Here is a 25,666-nt window from a genome sequence, read left to right as displayed (position 1 = left end):
TTCCTTTTCAAATATTTCCCAAGTGATGTTTAACAGAGCAAGGACATTTTCATAGTATTTTTTTAAATGATTCTTTGTTCTAGAGAAAGTCATTTTTCATTTAGTTTGTCTGGGTTAAAAGCATGAAAAAAAACAATATTAATGGTAATATAATTAAATAATAATGATTTCTTAAGAGGCTAACATATAATAATAATAATAATAATAATAATATATATATATATATATATATATATATATATATATATATATATATATATATATATATATATATATATATATATATATATATATATTAAGGACAATATTGTTAGCCTTTTAAGAAATCATTATTATTTCATTATTATTTCATTATTATTAATATTAAAGTTATTTTTGGCTACAGATCAAACCACTGTTGTCCAATGACTTGCCCGATTAACCTAACTTGCTTAGTATATCTAATTAACATAGTCTTAAAATTGCATTTTAAGCTGAATACTATCATCTTGAAAAATAACCAGTGAAGTATTATGCACTGTCATCATGACAAAGACAAAACAAATATTTTTAGAAACTGGTTATTAAAACTATTATGTATAAATGTGTTCTCAGTTAAAGAGCCCGTATTTTGGGTTTTTGAAAATGACCTTCCATGCAGTGTGTAACACAGCACTAAGTGAATAAAAACATCCAGCCGAGGTTTAAATCTGAAAGTGCAGCTTGTTTAAAACTATTGATTCAGAGTCTCAGAGTCGAATAAATTAATCGTGTTGGATTTTGAATATTTTGCCTGAATGCATCTACGTTGCATCAAATGTGTAGTTCTGGATCTGGTAAAATGTGAATGCGCCTTTCCCTTCAGACACCAGTGGAGCGAGAGGGGATCACTGGATTGATCATGACACGAAGATGATGATTCGGCTGTGGGGAATAAAGAGTTAAAGTTCATTTTTACAACAAAATCACAGTATAACCAACCCTGTGCTGTGTTTGTTCCTGTTTTTTATTTTTATTTTTTTTGGGTACAATAACCTACGCTGCAACGCGGGACTCATCGGCCATTTGCTCTTAAAGGATGGAGCAGTCAATACTATTATGTATGGGACTTTGGTTTGGGAACAAAATGAATCGCTAAACAAATCATCTGGGAGTCGTTGGAATAATTAGGTAAAATAAATGCATATTATAAGACAATGAAAGTGTCTTATAATTGCATGCATATCAGACTGTTGTTGGAGACCCCCAAAACAAAATATGACCTTTATAATGCATAATAGGGGATCTTTAAACAGTGCTGTGGGAAATAAATTAAAGGAGGGCTAATTATTTTGCCTTCAACTATATATTATAAAGAGAAATCAGATGGTGTATTATGTACAGCCTGCAAGTGTGAAGACCTCTCAGTTGCATAAAAACTGAAGTTGGAACTTTGACTTTTCATTGACATCTACAGTGTAAAAAATCTTGCTGACTTAATTTTTTGTTGTTGAATCAAATGAACTTTTTTAGTCATCTCAACTTACATCAATCAAACTGACTAAAATATTAAGTTAAACTGTGTGCCTTCAAACTTAATTGAAACCTGTTTGACTTATTTAAATAAGTTAAAGCTACATAACAATATTTGTACTCTTGACTTTTTGTCAATCAGCTTTGTGCAGTGTAGTTCCAATTTTTAGTCAGCAAAATGACTAATCTCAAAGATCCAAACAGACTCATATTTTGAGAAACCACTCGGTAGTACTCACTGGTTTCTTGCCCACTATGACTCTCTCTACTGCCTGGACCTGAGAAACATGGTCATCATTGGTTCTCAGTTCCCACTTCTGAATGCGCTGGTAGATTCCGACTAGTAAGTCACGTGGGATCTCCTGACCGTTATCCACCCCTGAGAAAGGAAGAAAAAATTGACAGACACACAAGAAGAGATTTAGCATACGCTTGTGAAATCCCTCACAGCTAGATGACACATTTAAAAGCAGATTGCGGGTTGACCCCTCGAGTAAGATCTAGTGTGTGAATGTGTGACGCTTAAGAGAGAGGGATTTGAACAGCACCTCGCAAGTTTTTGATGAAGTCGTCCAGCTTCATCTTCCTCTCCGCTTTGATATTGGGGCTATACATATCTGTGTTGAGCAGGATGATGGCAAACGCTAGGATGAAGATGGTGTCTGGGTTCTGGAACTGTCTTACCAGTGCTGGATTACAAACGCAATACCTCTGACTGTGAAATAGAGAAGTAATATTTGAGAGCAAATATTTGAGGGGCAGATAAAACATGGTAAACATGATAAAACATGATTCTTTAAAGGTATAGTTCACCTAGAACTAAAAATGAAGTCAGAATTTACTGTCCCTTCATTTGTTGGACTTTCTTTCTTCTATTGAACATACTAAAAAGATGTTTTTAAGAACGGTGAAAACCTGTAACCATTGACTGTTTATTTTAATGATTACAGGTTCATAGCTTTTTTTTTAAATAAATTTTGTCTTTTGTGTTCAACAGAATAAAGAAACCCATAAATAAACTCATTTTTGGGTGAACTATCCCATGAATGCTGTTATATTCATTGTAACCAACAGATATCATTGTTCAATGTGATTATTTTAAAGTGCTAAGTATATTATTTACTGAGAGCACATTTAGCTACCTGAAAGCCTCAATAAGTCTCTCCACTTTTTGGGCCTCTCCTTGGACTTTTATCTGAGCTTGAAATTTCCTCAAAGCATCATCGAGGTCCATTCCAGAAAAGTCCATTTCGTCAACAACACAGCTAAAAGCAGACGATAATGTTACATAAACATACAATAGATGCTCCTGTTAAACATGCTCCTAGAGTGTATTTTACGACAACTATTAAAGGGTTTTACTTCAGGGCTTTATTTCACTTTAGGAGAAATTATTTCTTTAAATAAATGTGTTGTGTATTAATTAATATGAATGTAATTGTAACAATTTAGTATTTTTAGCATCATGTAGCCTGTATAGTTATTCAATACTTATCACTAATAAAACATGTAGGGTTTATATTGTATATGAATTGACACACATGACAAAATATAATTAATATTCATCATTTATTATGTATAATTAGTCATTATTTAAAATGCAGTAAATGGTTAAATATTCCCATGTCTTACATCTTGTTACAAACCTGATGTGTTATTACGTTTGTTTGTTTTTTTACATTTTTGAGCAAAGTCTCAAGCACATTTGAATAAATTACAGCTCTTATAAATAAAAAATTAAATTGTACAATTATTTGTAAATTCCTCAGGCCTAGTTTTGCAAGTGACTATTTAATAATAGTGATATTTTTATAATAATTGTCATCTAAATAATTCTAAAACCATAGGAACCTGATAAGTTTAGTCACTGAAAACCATTTCCTCTGTTGTGACACTATATGCTAATGCTATATGCTATTAAAATTGCAATTCCACAAAAGACATTAAATAGGTGAAGCACTTTATTCAAGAAAAAATGTAAAAATCCCTTTGTAAAAATCCATGACGTTCAGCTGTTAAGTTTTTGCCTCAGAATTTTCTCAGAAGTTACTGTAAAGTTACTGATGTGCATTAATGTTATATATATATTAAAAAAAAAACAAAACAAAAAAAAAAAACGGGAATCTCATGCGACAGCAAAGAGCTTAGAATGATGCTCTTTGGCGACAGTACAAAACAGTATTGCTGCTTCAGGATATTTCAGACATATGGACACATTGGATAATTAAGTGGAGCAAAGCCACATCACATGCAACTTGATCTTCCATTGTTAAATGAATTTGATAAGAAGTGCTTAACATACTCTGGCTAGAAAGCATGTTTTATGCAAGAATGTAACTGATATGATATGCTGCAATGGCCCCTTTAAATACAAGATCAATGTAGCGAATTTTGACGCTCTCGCTGCCGGAACTGAAGGCAGACAGCGTTGTCGCCAGGGTGGCTAGAGCGACCTTGGACGCTTACCGTTTTTTGGTTTGAACGCACAATTAGTGTCTAAAAAAAAAAGATAAACTGCTTTCTTCGATTTTCACACCACACCAAGGGTCATATTTACTGTACTTTCCAAAAAGAATAAAAAACAGTAAAAGAATTGATAAAATTAATGAATCATTACATTTTCTCAATCATCAGACTACAAACTACATAAATAGAGGTATTTTGTATTTTTAAAAAGTGTTTTACAAAAAAAATATATACTGCCGATTTGTTATTTTTGATGCATCATCCGAGTGTGTTCAATTTAAAGTTAACAATTACATTTTTCAAAACAAATGTCTTTGAAGTGAACGCTATGCTTAGTTATTTTCTTAAAGACTCAACCTTTTAGTCTTGGCTGCTTCTTAGAGAAGGTATTGTGTGAACTCACTCCAATACATCTTTGTTGAACTGTTTCTGTCTGTTTCCAAGAAACTCTCCGATCATCTGCCGGCTGAGGCCTTTTCTCTCCAGGATAAAACGAGCAATGCCTACTGGTGTGTCTGACACAAAGCCTTTCTCAATCAGATATTGAATACCCTTTTCTGGTTTCCTGTAATGATAAAAACATCAGTCAGATTAATTCAATCACCTCAATGTTATTTGTAATATTATAGTCACTAGCTTGCTAAGTTAAATGGTGTTAGTGTTGCATATAAGAGATAGTAACAGTTTACTTGCAGGGGGTGTACATTAGACCTAAGATAAGATACTTTTAAAACCATGACATGTCCTAAATATGGCATGTTTATGACAACTTGACATCACCAAGACAACAAAACCTGTCTTTAATAACTTTACCAACATAACTTGTTATAAATCTGTCATCAACATGATTGCCATGAGGCCATTTTCTGATCATTTTTTTTTAGTGGAACTGAATTTGTCATTAAAACTTCATTAAAAGTGTTAATAATATGTTAATAAATTTTATAAAAGCCTTGTTAATATTTAAATATTGTTAATATTTAATTACATTAAATGACAATTTATTGACAAATTCAGTTTGTACCACTGTAGTTGAGGTAAATAAAAATTAATTGTGCTCTGACAAAATTTATAATTATAATCGTAATGTTTATAACAGATTTATAACATCAGAAGTTATGTTGTCTTGGTAATGTCAAGTTGTCATGACTGACAGTTCATGATGTATTCGGTTGTCATAACAAAGACAAGTCAAACATTGTCATTTTTGCATTTACGATAGTCCCTTTCACACAGTGATCCTGGTAAATATCCGGAAAATTACAGACTTTACCGATAAATGCAAAAAAGCGCTGTTCACACTGGCAAGGACGTTACGAAAATTTTCCAGAAAAGATATTCACACATCCATTCTAAATTACTGATAAATTCTGACATCATTAACCAGAAATGGACTCTAACCAGCTGCGCTTGAATTTGTAAACACAGAAGTGGTCGGGCTTTTATTGATGCTTGATGGTACATACTATGTATGTGTGCTGGCGCTCACCGACTGCTTTACCTGCACACTCATTAAGTAATTGAAGCAGAGCTTGGAGGTAAACAAACAGCGATTTATCATAAGCATTTTATCAATATTTTTTTGCCCAGTTGGCATTTAGAAGGAACATAGAAACGTTATCTGACAAACATCTAGCAGCTAAATGTGTCTGGAAAAACATTCAAAGGCTTTTATTTTCGTAAACAGCACAGATGTGAACGCATGTGAATGTTCTGATTGCCTGGAGTAGACGTCTCACATCAGCTCGTTCTAATTGTAAACGCGCTCTTTCCAGCAATTTCCCTTCTGCGTTCACACAGCGCAGCATTCCGGCAGATTACCAGTAATGTGACGATTTCTCTTTCTGGAAAATTGCCGGAATGAATTTACCAGTATTTTCATAAAGGGCCTGTTCACAAATGACCGGCAATTTTCCGGAAAGGTCTGTATGTGTGAAAGGGGCTAATGATTAGGGTTAATAATACAGCATGCATAAAATCTCCTTCATATTCATGACATGTGCCATGTGATTATGAATATTTCCTGAGTCTTATAAACACCCCTTTCAGGTAAAGTGGTAGAAGATAGGTTTTCATTTTCTCTTACTTGTTGAAGAGATTGAGCCCAATGCGATATTGCCTTCTCTGAACCACATCATTATTAAAGGCAGGAGAGTCCCAGTTATGCCGGCTTTCTCTCTGATACGTCTGTTTCCCCAATGGAGGTAGGGGCTCCCGCAGACTGTCCCTTGATGAGGATCCTGAGCTGCAATTAATGGTCTCATTAGAGTTTGTGGTGGAGTTCAGAGAGTCATTATCCCCATCTGAGCAGCACTGTTGCTCCAAGCCACCAGGGGGCAGTGGTGCAGACGAGGAAGATGAGAGCGGTGTGGTAGGGGGCTGTTGAGGGGAGGACGATGACGAAGGGGTGTCTGGGTACTGGTGATGATGGTGGTGGTGGTGATGGTGATGGTGGTGCGCCATGTGGTGAGGGATATGCGACGGTATCGATCGGCTAGCTGGACGGGTTTGACCCTGTGCAGTTGTGGAGGACTGTGAACGAGCATTAGGGTTATGTTTTAAAGTCCCTTGAGGCGACCCTCCTGCTGAGTCCTGCTCATACACTAGTTGTCTGCTAAGGGAGCCTCGGTCTGAGCGGTCACTCATGTCCACTGAGCTGTCACTTGGTGGTTCAATTGTAAGTAGTGGTAGATGCCCTCCCCGTAAACGGTAATCACGGCACTCTGTGCAAGGTGTGCTTCGGCGACTATTGCTACTTCCTCCGCCCTCTGTGTCCCGACTGTCTTCCCTGCCACCGACTCCACTTCCAACACCCCCCCAGAACTCAGTATCTGTGCTGCTAGGGGCTCGGTCTAGAGAAAGGGGTGAGGAAGGTAGTCCGTCGTCCATGTAAAGAGTAACATCACTATAGGAGGTGGCTGTGCTGTCCTCGTGCATGCTCAATCCCCCAGTACCTCCACGATCCCTATCTGCAAGGCCTCTCCGTAAGGATGCGTGGCTGTTGCTGCTCCATATACATTCTCCGAAGTCGTCCACAACACCACTTACATCACCTATACCTTCTTGGGAGTCATCTCGACGTGGACGACATGTTAGGGCATCATCAATGGAGTCTGCCAAAGACTTCACCTTGAATAAAAAGGAATAAACAGATCAGATTGCTGTTAGTTCTTGTATACCTAAAAGAACAATTGTCATGGAACCAAAAAATTAAGCACTAAAGTGCTGATTTTTTACTGTAATATTATCTGGTTATGATCACAAATCTAAATAATTAAAACAATCTGTTCATACAGACAAGACACTATTCCACTTAAATGACCACCACATTCCAGTGTACAAATCGTTAACCTGCAGTCTTTCTTGTGAATGTAGATGTCCACTACAAAAGCAAAGGTGGAGATCACCTAAATCACAAAACATTCACTTAATCAGTTTGTTTGAAGTGCATTTATTGTTTGTGGTGTCTGGATGGTTTAATGACATGAATTGTAAAAGACACAAAACTTTACGTAGATATTCGGATACTCGAATGCTTGCAAAAAACATTATAAGCATTGAGGAAAAAACCTACGACAGAGTTCGAAAAGGTCAAGGATGACGTACTGAAGTTGGTCAGTTTTCTGCTGACAGTACAAGAAGAAATGGTTCAGATGACACTTTTAACCAACTATTACAATCGAAAGCCTGGGAGCGTTATCTTCAGAGAAAGATATTCTTTGCCAGCTAGGAGCTATGGCCTTGGAGGACAAGACCCCTGGAATGCCCTAATGCTCAGGGCTTTACATTAACACCCGCCACTCCCACTAGCCACTTTGGCTGGCTGAAACTCATTTTTAAATTGCCAGTGCTGGCTCGTTGTCACTACAGATTAGACTGTTAGTTTATGACCGTTTGTCTATATGTGTACAAATGTGATCTTATAGAATAGAGGAGCAGCACGACTGACAAAAACAGCTTTTCGCGCGAGCAAAGGAAAGCAGGTGAATAACGAATGAGAGCATCACGCACAAGGCGAGACAGGCTTTCCTCACTCCCTGACGAGGGCTTTAGTGTCAAATCAAATAATCTGTGTGTGCGAGTCTTTAAAAGCTCCAGTGCTGTTTCCTCAATTGAAGCAACCGTGCCTGGAAATGAAATTAGTGCGATGCTCATGCACCCACAGTCCTTCAAGGGGTGGAGATTCTTTGTAAGCAGCAGCAGCAGTTGTCGTCGCTTTCGCATTACCCATTTTTTGTACAGAAGCTTTAATATGTTGTTGTATTCATAGTTAACTGGTGATCTGGGATCTTGAACAGATCGCTGTGCATAGTTTTAGATGCGTGAGAATATATATATTTTTGAATGTTTTGTTGAACAAAATGTGTATGTATTTTGCTTGTTTTGACACATTATTGAAAATTTGTGTCAAGGAAATAATTAGTTTGGTGTGGCCAGAGAAAAAAAAATGGTAAATCCATATTGTGTTGAGCCCTGAAAAGTCCTGTGAAAAAGAACTAATTGCAATGCGACACTTTTTTTATGAAAGCACAACCTGTTTGCTCATGCTCATTGGGTAAGCTCACAAACAAAAAAAGTGAAATGAATGAGGAGGCAAGTGAAAAAAACACAAAATCTAAATAAAGTAATTTTAGCATGCTGCAACACATGCCAAAGTAAAATTTATGCATATAAAATGTATTTTCCCAACAACAAAATTGTGGCTAGTGAAAATGGCCACAGTGGCTCGTGATCAAAAAAGTTAATGTCAAGCCCTGCTAATGCTGATGTAGTAGAACAAAATGCTTTGTTTTGTTTTATTCAAGTGTATCACCCTAGAGAGTAACTACTTAGAACAAAAATGGATTTCATCTCTGTATTAGCATTATTTGAGATATGCTCAGGTTTATCAAACTTTTGAGATATACTCCAGTATATCAGACATTGATTATTGCTTTGCTCTATGCATTTACTTGGAACAAAAAGGGATTTTCTTCTTTGTATTAACATTTTTGAAGATATACTCAAGTATATCAAACATTGATAGCTTAAAACATTAGGGGCACTTTTGTATTCAAAGGCTTGAATACAGTATAAAAGTACAAACCAGGAGCACGCTTAAACAGACTTCTGTATACTGTCAGTCTTAGGTCCTTTATTTTCAGTGAGAGATAAAGTAAAGAATTTAGTTTTGTTCTTGTATTTGTTTAATTCTTCTTTTTTACTGGAATAAATTTATTATTAAAAGTGTATTTTTATTCATTCTTTTCCTGAAGTCAACATTGGCTTCATTCGCAGAACCCATCAAGATACATTGTGGTAAGGTATGAATCCAATTATTTTTTGAACGACATAACAATAGATGGCCCTAAACAAAGCTTTAACTAAGAAATAAAGTGAAGAGAGGATTCTGGCTTCTTTATTTACCTAGAGTATTAAAGGAAGGCATCCAGCACATGCTATGATAGAGTCAACTGAGTACTAACTTGTTTGGAGAAAGTGTCCTCCAGTTGGGTGTACTCTGGCCGTGGAGAGCTTGGCTCTGTGGTGCTGGTTGGAGAATGCGGAGGACCCATTCCTGGACTGTGACTGTAGTGAGTCGGGTTGGGTGGTTGAGGATGCCGGTCATCAAATGAATACTGCAGTCGCATGTTGGAGAGGATGATGCGGCGTGTCATGCGGCTCTCAGATGCTGAGCTGCGCAAGCGCTCAAAGTTCTTGTTCATACGATATTGACGGAATGCTGTCTGGATAGTACGTGCTGCTCGTCTGCTCACGAAGTAGCCGCCATATTTCTTCTCCAGCATCTCCACCTGCACAATGACAGTGGTTATATTTAATTTAAGGGAATGTGATTTGCTGCGAATCTTGATTAATTTTTTTTGTATGCCTTACCTTCTTATCTTGCAGGTCCGTAGAGAGTTCATAGCTGTCCGATAGGGCTTTGCACCTCTTGTTCTCTTCTTCCTCTTGCTTGCGAAGGGCCAGACTAGCTGGTTGGTTGCGTGTACGTTGTGCCCAGGCAAGGCTAGCTGGGCTCGGAGGGGGCACAAAAGGCACCCGAGGGCCTGGCGGGCCACAGCTGTTGTCCCCGTAGCGGTCAGAACTGTGCACGTAAGGAGATTTGCTGGAACTCTCTGAAAAAGGACGTGCTGCTGAACTCTGGGTTTCCTCCTCACTGAAAGGGGTGGGTGAGAGAGAGAGGAGAGAGATAATAATTTAGAGTCTGAAACGCCCCCATAATGAGAGGATAAGATACAAATCTCAAGCAATTCAGGAATTCATGACATTATTCATTTTCCACTGACTTAGCATTTTAACTTTCAGGAAGGCTTTAAACAGGGCAAATGTCCCAAACAAGCCTCAGGCTTTCCCAGAATTATCACATTAAAAGCAAACACTACAAAAAAAGTAGCACAATTCTAGTTCAGGGTATTCGCAGTGTCTTAAAAAGTCTTAAAATATGCCTTAAATCTCAAAAGCGAAATTTTAGGCATTAAAAAGTCTTAAATCTACTGAAAAGTTGTGTTGTAGGTTTTAAATCAGTTTTAACAGGTCTTAATTTTCCTTTGTTCATACCATTAACACCTATACAATTACCAACAATTCATCTTATGGAAACGTAACTTTTTATTTAAAAATTAACATTTAAATTCCTTACAGAAACATTTGCTTAAAAGTTCTCCATTTATTTACTGCTGAGGATACTGACCTGACCCATATATATTTTTTGATTATTATTATTATAGACTGAAGTAATTGGCAGCTTTGTTTTGTTCTATTTTTGGTAAGGATTATAGGGTTTGTGAATGAATCTATTTGAAAATTAATAAAGAAAATATTCAAACTAAGTTGTTTTATTGTATTATTAAACGTATTAAACTTGAATCATTTTTGGGCAAGTGAAAATCCTTTCTCACTGGGATATTCTAAAAAAATCCTTAGCATTTAGCCTTGTATAAATCTAAAATTTAATCAATCATGGTCTTAAAAATGTATTAAAAAGTCTTACATTTAACTTGGTGAAACCTGCAGAAACCCAGCAGTTATACTTTTAAAAATTGTAACTTGATGTCCAAATTATGTAAGTGAATGGCTTAATAAGAGCTTGGTTGCCTGAATCAAAGTTTGTATATTAACTCGTCTACTATATTAACATTAAATTTCATTTACCATCTGAAACTTTAGATGACATAGAATTTCCTGTTAAATCAAGTACCTTTTATTTATCTACTTATGTGCCAGTCATGTGAGACTTATGCACTGCACACAGGTTTCACCTCATTTCTACACTACTAACACCTCCTCATCTTCTATTCAACAACTTTTCTTATTGTTAATGGCTTGTAGTCCTTTGATGCCATAGATCTCTTACTCTTCCTACAGGGTATCATCAAAGCAAATGCTCAATTGATACACATACTGTAAAAGCAGCAAGGCACATAATGACATCAGGTATGCACCCTCATTCAGTGTGACCTTCATACCAAAGTAAAACATACTTATGTTGTATATGTCCTGCATTGTCTGCAGAAAATGTTATGGTGGTTGCCGTGAACCTAAGGTGGTTGGTAGTTGGTAGCTTAAGTTGCTAAGGCTTTCTGAGATGTTGCTAATGAGTTGCTGTTTATAGGCACTTGCAATTATGTTGCAGACTACAATGATTCGTGTTCGGTTTAATACCAGGCCATAACCAGTTATGATGCTCTGACAGTTTTCTGACTAGATTTATTTTGGTTGCAACTTGCATATGATACTATAGCAAAGGAGGCGAGATGTTTGTGTGCAAGCAGCAAACTATGACGGAGGTGAGATGCATGCTCTAGCTTTATTGAAATTCTATATCTGAGGACATTTCATTGCTTGTGAATTTGCTGGAACAGTCAGCCACTGACACTGAAGTTACGATAGAACCCAAAATCCCCTCAGAACACCGTAATATTTCATCTCTTGCACTCACTAAGCAGCAAAGCTCAACATGTTGGTATAGCTTTGTTTATAGCATTTAAGAACATTAAGAAGCATGCTTTCTTTGAGCAGGTAAAATTAAAGGTTCAGTCTATATATCTGACTTTTACTAATTAATGACAAAATTTTATACATGTAAAGTACAAAAAAAAAAAAAAAAAATCGAGAAAGTTGTGGATCGTCAATGTATCATGATACCGAATTGAACCGATTTGATGACATGATAATTGCAACCAAACCATAAGACCAGTGTTTGTTCACATCCCTAGCTCTTAGTTTGTGTTTATTTGAGTGGTAATTCATTCTGGGTGTTTGTAAATCTGCCGCTAAGCCATTCAGAGTTTGTGTTACGCTTACTGTAAAATTTATTTTCCCCTTTTGGGGCGATTTGTTCTAAAGCGTAATAGATTTACAAAACATATATCATATCACACACATAAGACAAACAATACACAACATTAATAGTACTAAACACATCAACTACCTCTTCCCATTAAAATTCAGCAAATCATTCGCACAAGGAACAACTGAAAGTTTAAATCTCAAAAATCAGTCCAAGGCACTCGAAAAATTTTAAATAATAAAAAGTTTTTATTCACATGGCTAATCCTTAAAAACCTACGCGTTTCGGCAAATAACTGCCTTCATCAGGGTAACATGAGACCATAGTATTCACTGAAACTCCAGATGCACCTGATCACTCTTACCCTGATGAAGGTGTAACATTTAAGCATTAGCCATGCTGATAAAGGCTTTTTATTATTTTTTCCACATGCCTTGGATTTTATTCTCATTTTTTCTTTGCGTTTTAATTCAAGCAATATAATTGTTTAAAGTTCTAGGTAAAGACATTAAACTACTTAAACACTAAATATAGTGATATCAGCATAACCAAGTCATCACGCTTCATGTTGCCTTACTAAACAATATCAGTGTTAGGAAAAAAAATAATAATGTTACAATATAATGTCATTATAAAAAAAATAGTAGCTGAATGTGTTACATTTTAATGCATTAGTGTAGCCAGAAAAATAACTAAAAAAAATCACAGTTATTACTATGAAAATTGGTTACATTTTGGCATGGATAGCACGCAACTCAATAGGTTATATAACTTTTTTCATAATTTTAGAGGTAAAAATCAATATTTATGTTAGGCTATCATAAGGCTTTTTTCGTGATATTGGCATTTGTAAAAACGCTATCATAAACCATTAGGCTTTTATTAAGCCTACTCGTAATTTGAGCTACAAGTCAAAACAAACTCGATATGCGAACTGTATTTTAGCTGTTAAAATAGGCCTACAGTATATTTTCTGGTGTTTAATTTTGCATGAGCAAATAGCAGTATAGCCTAAATGACATATTTTTAAAAGATTATCATTCAGTCTACCTGCAACACATGTGAGAGGTTGATATGCGGCAAATCCACTTGCGCACTATATACACATTTAAAGGCCGATCATTTAAATTCAGAAGGCATTTTTTAAGTGTTCTATCTTGAGACTGCTGCTGCATAAAGGGAGGTTTCTTTTCACAACTGTAAATGTGCACTTTAGCAATGTCATAATCAAAGCAAACATTTCAAAGGGTTTTGCATTTTGTCAATTTTAGCTTAATTTTAATAATATTTCTAATAATAAAAACAATAAAATAAATAATTAATAATTTCCTTCGGATGCTTCGGTTTCCCCCGCAGTGCTAAGACAGGTACAGGTGAATTGGGTGAGCTAAATTGTCCGAAGTTATGGTTTCCGCTACATTCATTCTTCCATGGCGGGACGCCATGCCAAAATTCCTCTCACCACAGCTACATTACAGCTTCTCATTTAAAACATTTTTTTTTAAATAGCGGGTGATTATCGCACCAAAACGTATTAAAAGGTGAATTATAACAGCGCAAAATTTTCTGTAAGCGTTTATTTGAGAGCGCACAAGAAGATCTGCATGCTCTTGAAGCGGCTTATATTTGAGGGGGCGTGCAAGATGTTTTGTGCACAAGCAGAGGAAATCGACCCGCATGATGTAGTCTATTACATAAATGCGATCTCGACTTCTAATACTGCGCTCACGACATTTGTCATTAAAATAACACCACAGGTAGTCGGTACAGCTGTGTAAAAAAAAGGCCTGCCACCACAGCTAGAAAAAATCCTAGAGGAAACACTGGTATGAGTGTGAATGAGTGTGTGTGGATGTTTCTCAGAGATGGGTTGTGGATTAATAAAGGGACCAAGCCGAAAATAGTGCAGTGAACTAAACATTTTATTAGGCTACAAGGTTTGCGAGGGCACAAATTCTTTCTGAGGGTACAATAGCCCCATTTGCCCGCTCTATAGATTTCAAACAAATAGGATAACCCCAGCACTTTTACCCCTAATACTTTATTGAAGATATTGCTGTGTAGTTGCAAATGCATTTGGAATTATCTTCTTACCTTATGTTGGGATTGCTACATTTTATTGTGTTACTGCTTCTGTACATATACCTGCTCATATTTGTTGTTCCATATGGCTCACATCATGCCACAGTGCAGTTTTTTCTGCACATTTTGTGTTTCTTATTTAATCTATTTGTTTTTTTGCAAGAAATTGTAATTTTGACTAGTTGGAGAAACAATAACACACTACCTTTCAGGAATGTACACTGAAAAAAAAAGATTCATTGCATTTACAAATATTTTCTTTTAGCTAAGTGGTTGCAAACAATTTATATGCAGAATTTGAACAAACAAATTCATTTAAGTAATGCTCAATTTCCTTTGTTTACATTCAGCCCATATAAATTGTTTGCAACACCTACCTTTAAAAAAATCCAATTAATAATTTTTCAGTGTTTACAATTTGGGTTATTATTCTTGCTGGTAGCACCAACACATTTCACACTGACATTTTAATAATCTCTCTTAAGATTCTGTAAACACCACAACAAGAATGCGAACAAAAAGTCTATTGACGCACAGGCATACAGGGTCAGTCACCCCAGTGCAGAGGCGTCGACCCTTAGGTTTTGCATGGGAAACACAACAGCATGTGATCTGGACTCATAATCCTGACACAGCTTTCTGACAGGACAGTCAATGGGTACTTCTGAATCACTGCAGGCAACTTCCTGTTCTGTATGACTAAGTCAGAATAGGTTATTAAAGGCAAGATATTATCATATAATGCTAATGTACTGCAATTTAGACACCATGAGTAGCTATTCTCACATTGTGTAAATATGTTTTCCTCTTTCAAACCCACACAAAGACACTTGCGTACTATATTTTTGTTGAATATTACATGTAACAACAAGTAACCCTTATACACCTGTCCAGAAAGAGCCAGTCTGTACAAAAACACAATAACTTTGTCACTCTCTATTGAATGTAGAAAAACATACACCTAATATGTTTTTTTTTATCATAGACACAGATGTTAAAACTGGAAACGTAACTTTGCACTTACCACATTTACTCAAAACACCTAACCAAACGCAAAAAAACTCCACGCACATAAACATCCCCCCTGAGAACTAGAGGAGGTTTCGCTTCCTTTAAGTCCAATTTAAGCAGTGAAAGCTCCTGGAATTCAACAAGTGCTGAACTTTGTGGCTTTAGAGTCGTTTTGCAGTTATGACCGACTGTCAGGAGGTCACCACCACATAGTCACATGGCGGTGCTTAAACCCTCCCTTCTTCCATTCTCTCTCCCTCTATTTATTTACATTACACAAAGTGCGCTGGTGTGGTTCGGCGAAGTCAGTAGCTCGGAACACGTGACCTGATACATGAAAGAGGCTGGAGTTTCTGGCCCAATCAACTTCAAGATCTCTTGCTGTACTTGTGTATGTTGTCGCCTTCATATTAAACTTTAGCCTTCATATAAAACTTGAGTTTTCACAGGTGTTTTGTGTTTATCGTCTGTTAAAAACTGTCAGCCCTCTCTGTTGTGCCGGTCTGTGTTTTTCACCCCTTATACGGATGGTTTCCTGTATTTGTATGGGGTGAAAAAAAATTGAAGGGCAGGAAGGAAGACACAGCGATTGCCTTTAAAGCTACACTTTACCCTTAGGAAAGAACATTTCTGTATCTGTTTGTCTCAGTTGTTTTTAATGAGATCAAATGAGAAGCGGCTTTCAATTTTCTCTTTTCTGTTGAACACAAAAGAAGATATTTTGAAGAATGTTGATACCTGGAACCATTAACTTCCAATTTGTAAAATTTTTTTACTATGAAAGTCAATGGTTACAGGCTTTTAGCTTTCTTCTAAATATCTTCTTTTGTTTTCAACAGAATAAAGTAAATTATTATGTTTTGGAACCATAAGAAGGTGAGTAAATTATCATTTTGGGTTAATTATCCCTTTAGCAAAAAGACCCTGAACATCCCGTTTCTCTCTATTTGTGTCTTCACTGTAAAAAGTGATTAGTTACTTAAAGCGAGTAAAATCAATTGCCTTAAAAGCAACAAGTTGACTTTACAAAAATAACATAAGTAAACCCAATGTACCTTGGAACTGTTAAGTTAACTTCATTTTTATAATTATGCTGACTGAATTCACTTTTTTAAGTCAACTAATCTCTTTTTACAGTGTCAGACTATTTTAGTAGGTCTGTTTTCAAATAATTACTGTAATTATTAAAATATTACATATTTAGTGCTTCATTAGGTTTATAAAATCTACAATTATAGCCTGAATTTAGAAAACACACTGGAGTCTGGAAGAGCAGATTTATTTTACTGTATGTTATTTTGTCAAATATAATAAAGGTGAATTGGAAAAATGTGATAAGTTTACTTTTATTTTAAAAAGTGACTTCAATTTGCATAGAAAATGATGTCAACTTAACAGTTTCAAGGTACACTGGGTTTAAGGGTTTACTTATGTTATTTTTGTAAAGTGAACTTGTTGCTTTTAAAGCAATTGGTTTACTCACTTTAAGTAATTAATCACTTTTTACAGTGTATATTGACAAAAAAAGTTTACTGGATTAAACTTCTCATTAAATTCAATTATCTGAACTCAAAATAATTGCATATCCTTAACTACATGGCAAAATTTGTATATATGTCTCTCCAAAGATATTGTAGTAAATATTCCTCATGGTTCTTTATAACTTAAATCTAGAGCCAAAAAAGACACACATTTAACCCACCATTTACTGTATTAAATAAAATGTAAACAAATCATCTCCCTAAAAGTTTATCAAAGGCATAATTCAAACATTAAAATCTATTATTTATTCGCCATTATGTTTTTATAAACCCTCCATGTTTACATTTTTAATATTCATATTCATTGTAGCACATCACACTCTAGTCCAGTAGGTGTCAGAAAAAGCATATATATATGTGTGCCTCGTTAGCGGCCATTTGGTGTGAGTTGGCATGTCATAATACAAGGTCAGGTGATTTCATAAGATAAACCAGAAGTATTTATTTGGTTTTTTTTTTCTTCCTTTTTTAATACCTTTGTAAACTAGTCATTGTTTTCTTGCCCGATCAGAACCAAAATGGTGTAATCAGATACTCTTGTGTCTGAATATAAAAAGAGATAAAAAAAAAAAAAACAGTAGAAGTTATGATTTGGGTTTGCCACAAAACTGATGTGTGTGGAATAAAAATCTCAATAACTCATCAAAGATTTAATTCAAGGTATTTATCTGTGGTATAATTCAAACCTAAAAATTCCTTATTTTTTAATATAATCTTAGTTAAACCCCTGGAAACTATATTTATATATTTATTCAGTTTTACCAAGAAAATCAGTAGCACATCATGCCTTATCATAAATATACAGTTAGGTCCATAAATATTGACGCATCAACACAATTCTAACATGTTTAGCTCTATACACCAACACAATGAATTTGAAATGAAAGGATTTGCAACCAAGTATTAAAAAGTGAAAGTTTGATTTGTGATTATTATTCTGTCCCATTACTTTTGATCCCTTAACAAGTGGGAGGCACATATGCAAACTGTTGTAATTCCTACACCGTTCAAATTAAAGCTGACAGTCTGCAGTTAAAGCACATCTTGTTCATTTCATTTAAAATCGATTGTGTTGGTGTATAGAGTCAAAAATGTTAGAATTGTGTCAATGTCCCAATATTTATGGATCTAACTGCATGTGCCTCATTTGGTTTGATGAGTTGGCAAATCATAACTATGAGGTGCATTCAAGTCACTTCTGTAAAATTTTACCCAATTTTTAAACTTACATCTACAAAATGTTCAATAATCAGTGCATTTTAGCTTTTTTTTTATTTGTACAGTACTGTAAACTGAATTGTCAGGTATCCTGTCTTAATTGCACATTAAATTTTGTAGATACGATGTGGGCTTCTTGTCATTGAAAGAAAATAAATATTAAATAAGGAGCTCAAATTAGCTTATGGAATAGGTTGTGTTTTGGTTGAGCTCCACCAAATTTAACCATTTAATTTGATTATTTTAATCGTATTTTTGAGCATCTTACATTTGAAATCCACACTAATAATAATTTTAATATTTTGTTTATATAACCTTTCTTACTTTTTTGGTCATGATTTTTTGGTCTTTCTTACTTTTTTTAGCACATAAATGGTAAAAAGTTGGCGACAATATACCTAGACTAAAAAATATAAATTATATTCAACAAATTCAGCAAAACGTCAGATGTTTTTTCCTTAAAATATAATATAATATATGATGATATTAGCAATCGAGGGCACATAATATTTTTAAATAAAGACCAAGATAGTGGACATGAGACTACACTTCACATGAGAGCGTAGAAGTGGCAAAAAAAGCAGAAGAATATATTGCTGAAAAGAATAATAATAGTGGCGATTTTAGAAGGTTTTTACTAAAATTGAGTAATTATTTGATATCTCTGTGTGTTTTATTAAGCACTACAACACATCAGAGACTATTGACATCTTATTATATTCCCTAACTAAATATTCATTCAATTGTTTCCTTTTATTCAATAGAAGAAGGAAAAATCAAACAAATTTTAGAAAAAAAAAATGAGTGAATTGATGTTTTATAATGAAACTGATGGCTTATATAGCATGGTAAGCTACTTCAAAACATTCTAGTTTCACTATCAACAGTATATTTATTTTAAGCATTTGCAATGATGCAATTTGCAAATATTGTTTGCTAGATTACATCACATTTCCATGATCTGAAAAGGTCAGCTGAGCCGCTAGGTATGTGCTGATCTGCGGCTAGCTGTAACTGATTAAGCATACATACTATTAGACATTAGGCTACTTTACATAAGCAAATGGATTAGCTTCAAAGTTGCTTACATAACAGAGCCTAGCTTACATATCCTGCTTCTAGTTTTCTAGTAGCTTAAAACCTGTGATTGTTATAATAAACTTACATTTAATGAGGGATAGAAGGTACTGTATATCAGAGCTTGAAAAAGGCTTGAGAAAGTGAAAGTTATATTATTAATTAGTCACCCTCGTGTAATTTCAGCCCCTTGAGACCTTCATTCATCTTCGAAACTTCAATACATTTTAGGTGAAATCTGAGAGTTCCTTCATCCAAGGTTTCTGACAGAAAGGTACCAAAAATATTCTTTAAAAAGTCCATGTGTATTCAGAGATGCAATCGGAATATTATCAAACTGTGAGAATCTTTTTTTGTGCAGACATTAAACAAAATGACAACTTTATTCTACAAGTTAATATTTTCAGTGTTCGTATAATGGGCGTTTTACAATTAGCTCTGAATTGTAACATGAATGAGGCAACACAGAACAGGGGTGCATTTCAGAAAACCATCAAAAAGGTTGCAAGTTCTGACATTACAAATCAGCAATATGGCATTTCCCGAATCTCTCATTTTCAACTACTCCTCTAGAGCACAGTTCTTGCTTGTGATCTATTCAGAGTTATTCTGCCTATACCCTATTCCTTTTAAACCATGTAACATCCACTTTGTATTATTGAAAAAAAATGGTTAAAGTTATCTCTCTCACGTGTCTTTTGATTTTAAAGTATTTTTTAATGATCATCAGATTGACAATTTTGCTTCTGTTGTAGTGTACTTCAAAATCATTTATGCCATTTTGAACGGAGCCATAGCTCATGACAAAAGCTATAGATGACCTATGCTTTACAAACGGAAATGTTCAAAGCTTGTGAAAACAAAAATTATAGGATTTCTAAATCTAAATGTAATTATGGCAACAAATAAATAGGCTAAAAGTAGTTTTTTCAGTGTTATTTAACACTGAAAGTGAGTGTTATTTAACAATATAACTCATTGGCCATGAGAGATTAGCGTGTTAGCTATTCTAACACCCGATTCACACGGGGCTTTAGTGTCAACGCTAAACAGAGAGCGTGTCTGAAGTTGGGACTGACGCGATCATCATAGCAGCTTCAGGCAATAGAAACTAGTCAGCAGTCAGCTACTGTCTGAGTGGGTGTATTTGCATACAGCGATCTGATTGGCTGACGCTTCCATCGGTGCTTGAAAAGTTGAGAAAGTCCCAGCTCACCCATTCAAAGTGAATGGGAAGCGTTGACGCTGATGCCCTGTGTAAATGAGACATAAGTGGTTTTATTCTCAGAATAGAAAGTGGAATATTCTCTATAATGTTTGTAAAAAAAATATAGGACCAATATGTGCAGTATACATTAAAGGTGCAGTAGGTGATTGAGAAACATTTTTTGTTGTGCTGGTTAAAAGTCTCTTCACATTCCAATAGTAATGATTAAAATAAATGAACTAAATGTATTTGTATGTATTTTTATATTCTGGGTGAGGTGTAAGACGAAAAAATGGTCATCCAATTAAAATTTGTCGGGTTAACAGTTTAAGTAGCCCAAAATATGTCAACAAATGTAGATTTGTACATCTGTGCAGCCGTTTACACAGACTCTCTGTTTGTGCGTGCACATGCACCACGTTCACCTGCACATGAGAGAGAGAGAGAGAGCAGTAAAAACATATGATGAATCAAAACTTTGTAAAATTCTATATAAATATTGGACTTATTTTTGCACACTGGAGGAAGGATGACACCATGGCTGAAGGATTTCTGTTAGACAGGTAATGTTATGTTTCAAAACTATTTTAGTCACGCAAGGCTTATGTAGATTTAGTTGTTTTATGAATAGCCTATCTGCACAGAAGTGTTGTTCAGCCACTGAAATCTTCCGGCGAAAGATTCATGTGACTATTTTCAGTTTCAGAAGGGACCTTTTACAGCATCCATAATGTAGATTTTTATTTAGTTTAACAACAAAACAAGTAAATAGTGCTGACTTGCTTTACTGAGGTGAAGTTGGTTTTATACTAACTGAAAACGTGCTAGATATAATACAGTTTTTTTTTAGTTCAGAATTGTAGTATTATAAAATACTAAAAAGGTTTCAAACTGGCGAATGACATGATCTATTGAGGTGTCTACTGTCATCTTTATTTGCATGTTCATGATTTCAGGAGGTGTGGCTTTGGACAGCAGTAGAGGGACTGTTTCTCAAAGATATTATGCTAACGCATAGCAATTAGACGGAACCAACAGCTAATTTAATTTGAAAAATGAATCCATGTTTTAACCAAAACTAATATTGAATAAAAAAATGTATGCGTGTGCATGTAAAACAATATAATTTGTACTAAATTTTTATACACTATTTGAAACTCTGCCCCGTTTAGAGCATCATTGTGTATAATTTACATTGTAACTAATGTGGTTTGAAAAATAGATCAGCGATAGAGCAACTACGGTTTTGGGAAACAATCAGCACTACATCAATTAAGTACTAGGTAGTTCAACCACAAGTTAAGTTGTTATTTTGGTAAACACATCCCTGGTCAATAGTAAAGTAATTTATTAACAAAAACCATAACTAGCAAAATACATATCACTGCAGATAGTGTGCGCAATATACTGACACTGAGGAGAAGAAACTGTTGAGTTATTTATGTTTTACATGCGCACAAAAGTATTCCCATAGCTTCATAACGTTTCAATTGAACTACTGAAGGAATATGGTTAGTTTGGAATGTGTTTTTGGTATCTTTCTGTACTTTCAATGAGTTTGGAACCTAGCTATCTATGGATCAAGTGGGGGGTGTTAAATTTCACCTATAATATCTTAATTTGTGATCCATAGACAAACAAAGGTCTCAGGGATTTGAACAGATATGAGGATGGTAGTAATAATGATATAATTCCTATATTTGGGTGAACTAACATTTTAATAGTGTATTAAAACTCATAAATATTTGCTTTTTTTTAACTTAAAAAGTTGTCCGCAGGTTATTTTAGCCCTTCAATGCAGCATGATTTCAGAGAAAAAGCAGTCTGGCATCTGCTGCCTACATTCAATGACAAACCTGTAGTGCTGTTTTATTCTGGGAATGCTGCTCTAACATCTGCTCATAAAATTGTCTTCTTGCATCTGACATCTTCCTTTTTCCCAATTCCTCCCACTCCTCCCACCCACTCTCACACACAAATGTAGGAGTGAGGGAGGCAGGGTTGCTTAGTGACAGTTGCCGTGAGACCACCGTGGGAGGTGAGGCAGTCATTAGAAAGAGTGTTGCTATAGATACCGAGTACTAATACAGCAACCGTGGGTGTTGCTGGATAAGTTGAAGGTTGTAAGATTGTAAGACTTTGCATGTTGCATCGGATGAGTAAGATTAGAAACGAGCTGCTCAAATAAACATAATTAATGAACACAGCCTTCCAAAATACACTGTGCCATGTTCTACAGTGTGTATAATTTGCAGAAACAATATCGAAAAGGATGTTCCACCAAAAATGAAAATGCTGTTACAGTTTGCTCATCATTTGCTGTATTGAGACTTTCATGCAATACAAAATATGTATATAGACCATTTTGAGGGATGTAAACAAAAACAATGGTCCCAATGCAATTGAAGAGTTCAGATGCAAAACCCTCTAAATCCATCAGACCTCTTTTCTTGTAAATGAGCATTTTTATATGGTTAGGTTCAGAGGTTTCATTTGATAGACAATGAAAAGGTTATTAGCTAGTAAATAAAATAAGTTTTTTCAAAAATGTCACTTTACACAATTCTTTGGTTTTAAACAAGATAAATTTTCTTTCAAGATAAATTTTCATCAAAACCAGCTAAATCCACTTCTGCTTTTCACACACACATTCAGCACACACATAAATATTTCTTATTTATTTATTTTCAGATATTTTTGATAAGTTTGAAGGTCAATCTATTTTTCCCCAATTTTTTTTTTTATCACCATAGTCATTAAATGTATGTAAATGCAGGTTATATGATTTAAATCTAAAACTTTTTCCTCGCTTTTCAAATTAAAGTTATTGGATACTTCTTCAAATCACTGAATCCAGGTTTTCCAATCACTTACATGTAGAAACAGCTGTATAAAATCAAGCACCTAGGCATGCAGACTGCTTCTATAAATGTTTATGAAAGAATCAGTCACTCTCAGGAGCTCAGTGAATTCAAGCGTGGTACCACAGTGCATAGAAATTGCTAATTTTCGGAAACAATAGCAACAGAGTTCCTTTTTCAAACAAACTTTTCTCATTTTCGTCATGTGGTTTTGTTGTTGTTTAGTTTTGAGTGAAAATATTAAACACTGTAAATACTTTTTATGAAGTGGGGTGTGAGTTAAAGTTGTCGAAAAACAAGCATCCTGGCCATATAAACCACACCAAAGTATGCCACTGTCAAATATGTTACAGGACTGTCATCATTTAGCACAGTATAGGCCCTAATACATGTCTACTAAGACTGAAGTAAAAACTGTTATTCAAAGGTTCCGTGAATTTAAAATATTTGTTTTTTAGATGTTAGTTTCAGTCTGTTAGTTTTAAGGAAATCTATTGGGCTCCAAACAGTGTCAAAATTTGCACTTAAAAGATATAAAACAAAAATAACATGTCTAGCTTGGAGTTTGTCACTTCCGCCTAAATCAATCAACAATTAACCAATCAAATACTCTCTAGCATCTGACTTGTCCTGCCCTTTTTAAGCCGGTTTTCATTTAATGCGCTTGTGCTCAACCGCTCTCACTAGCAGGGCTTTGATAAAATGAAATGCTATTGGCTGTTTTTTTAAAAGGGAAGGAGCTACACGATGTCCTACCCTCTCTACATTTTTCAGTTAAGATTACATCAAACATCAAATAAAAAATGCACATTTCAAAGCACTTCTTGGAAAAAAAAAACAGTGGTCCATGACTTTTACCTTTTACTTTACTGATTTCTCATGTTAGTTTCTTTTTGTTTGCTGCATTCATGTCCTACGGCAAAAACATAATATGATCAGAGTTATTCAGCATAAAACAATTTCATTTACAGATTTCTCTATGTGAATTAAATCACTGATAACAATGTTGTATTGATTTTGTAGTTTTATCTACAATATTATAGATTGTAGATGTAGATATATTATGAGATTGTACATGTTTGCTTCATTCAGGCTTTAAAAACATCTGATTTAAAAGCATTTGAGTAAGATCTTTAGCTAAAAATAAAAATTTTGTCATAATTTCCACTTGTTCTAGCCCTGTTTGAATTTGGTTATTTTATTGAACACAAAGGCAAATATACTGAGGAATGCAGGGAAAGCAGCCATTGATTTCTATAGTGTGTTGATGTCAATGGCTGTTTTTTTCAGCATTCTGCAGAAAATGTGTGTTCTTTACAGAAACCAAATTTTAGAATCATTTTAGTGTAAATAAATAGTTAGGAAATGTTAATTTCTTGTGTGAACTGTGCCTTTAAGTTGACGCTGGAGTGGCAGTAGCATAAAAGAAAATAATAAAAGATAAATCAATCACACTTTAAGATCATGTGGGTTAATTTAGGGTCTTTTCTGCTCTGTTGGTATTATATTGATTTGTTGTTCATTGGAATAAAAACGGCAATTATAGACTAAATTTGGTTTTTAATTATTATATTTTCTGATGAAATTGGCTCATTGGAAGTAACAGCATTTTACCATTGAGTAATCTATTTCACCTTATACTTTGTGTGTGGATGATTTAGTTGTTATTGTAATGAAAAGGATAATTTGTCTAGTTACCAGGATGGTTGTACTCTTATGCTGAGTTTAGACTGAACAATTTTCAAAGTAGTCGTGTCACAGATGTTTTCACACTGCATGACTATCTGGGGTAGTGTTCTGTCTGTGCTGTTTACACTGTAGGATGGATTGGTGACAGAGGGTTTTACACTGCATGGCTTTATAATAGGAAGAATCGCAGACTACGTTGTCTCTTTTAGCAAACTCTATCTCACAACCAAACGCACACCAAAAGTGACATGGAAAAAACTACATGGGTCTTATCAATTTCTTTCATACATTTTTCATTTTCGATCCGGTTTGTATTGCAAATAGACACTAGTGCTGCTGCCAAATTTCGGTCAGATTTTTCTTAATTTCTTGGGTCAAAGTAAACAGTAAATAAGTGCTTTTAACACCTCCCCCAACTTCCCGCTGGCCTGCAGATACTAGCGGATGCTGCTCTCTCATTGGCTGTAGTTGATCACCGATGTTATTTTCTAAAGCACATTTTAAATGGCATGATTTGAATCGCTGACAGGCTTGGATATTTAGCATGCCAAATATCTCGTGGGTGTCGGCGACTCATTTGCGATTCTCTCAGATCATGTCTTTGTTCACACTGTTGGATTATTACTCGTGAATGAGCCCCAATTTGCCTGTGATTTTGTACATTTGTCAGCGATTTCTCAAAACCTGTCTGCGGATCAAATTCAGGGCTAAAATCCTGCAGTCTGAACTTGGC

At 35.0% G+C, this 25,666-nt stretch overlaps 1 protein-coding gene and 1 long non-coding RNA gene across 25 annotated transcripts in view; one reads left to right on the top strand and one right to left on the bottom strand.

The window, feature by feature from the left end:
* Positions 1-25,666, top strand: part of LOC141375883 (uncharacterized) — a 266,551-nt gene that overhangs the window by 25,155 nt on the left and 215,730 nt on the right. The gene's annotated exons all lie outside the window — the stretch shown is intronic.
* Positions 1-25,666, bottom strand: part of iqsec2b (IQ motif and Sec7 domain ArfGEF 2b) — a 176,056-nt gene that overhangs the window by 19,891 nt on the left and 130,499 nt on the right. For 16 of the 19 annotated variants that reach the window (XM_068223170.2, XM_068223168.2, XM_068223171.2 and 13 more), the window contains 7 exons: positions 9,832-10,114; positions 9,423-9,749; positions 6,044-7,086; positions 4,361-4,522; positions 2,634-2,756; positions 2,040-2,206; positions 1,731-1,870 (listed from right to left, as the gene is read on the bottom strand). In XM_068223170.2, the coding sequence (XP_068079271.1) occupies positions 1,731-1,870; positions 2,040-2,206; positions 2,634-2,756; positions 4,361-4,522; positions 6,044-7,086; positions 9,423-9,749; positions 9,832-10,114 (2,245 nt within the window). Of the gene's footprint in view, positions 1-1,730; positions 1,871-2,039; positions 2,207-2,633; positions 2,757-4,360; positions 4,523-6,043; positions 7,087-9,422; positions 9,750-9,831; positions 10,115-15,353; positions 15,515-25,666 lie in introns of those variants that run through there. The other 3 variants (XM_009304142.5, XM_073910900.1, XM_073910899.1) reach the window with 1 other exon arrangement.

This window comes from Danio rerio, chromosome 8, assembly GCF_049306965.1.
Source record: "Danio rerio strain Tuebingen ecotype United States chromosome 8, GRCz12tu, whole genome shotgun sequence".
In the NCBI taxonomy this organism is placed as follows: domain Eukaryota; kingdom Metazoa; phylum Chordata; class Actinopteri; order Cypriniformes; family Danionidae; genus Danio; species Danio rerio.
This window is presented reverse-complemented; position numbering and strand designations above follow the sequence as displayed.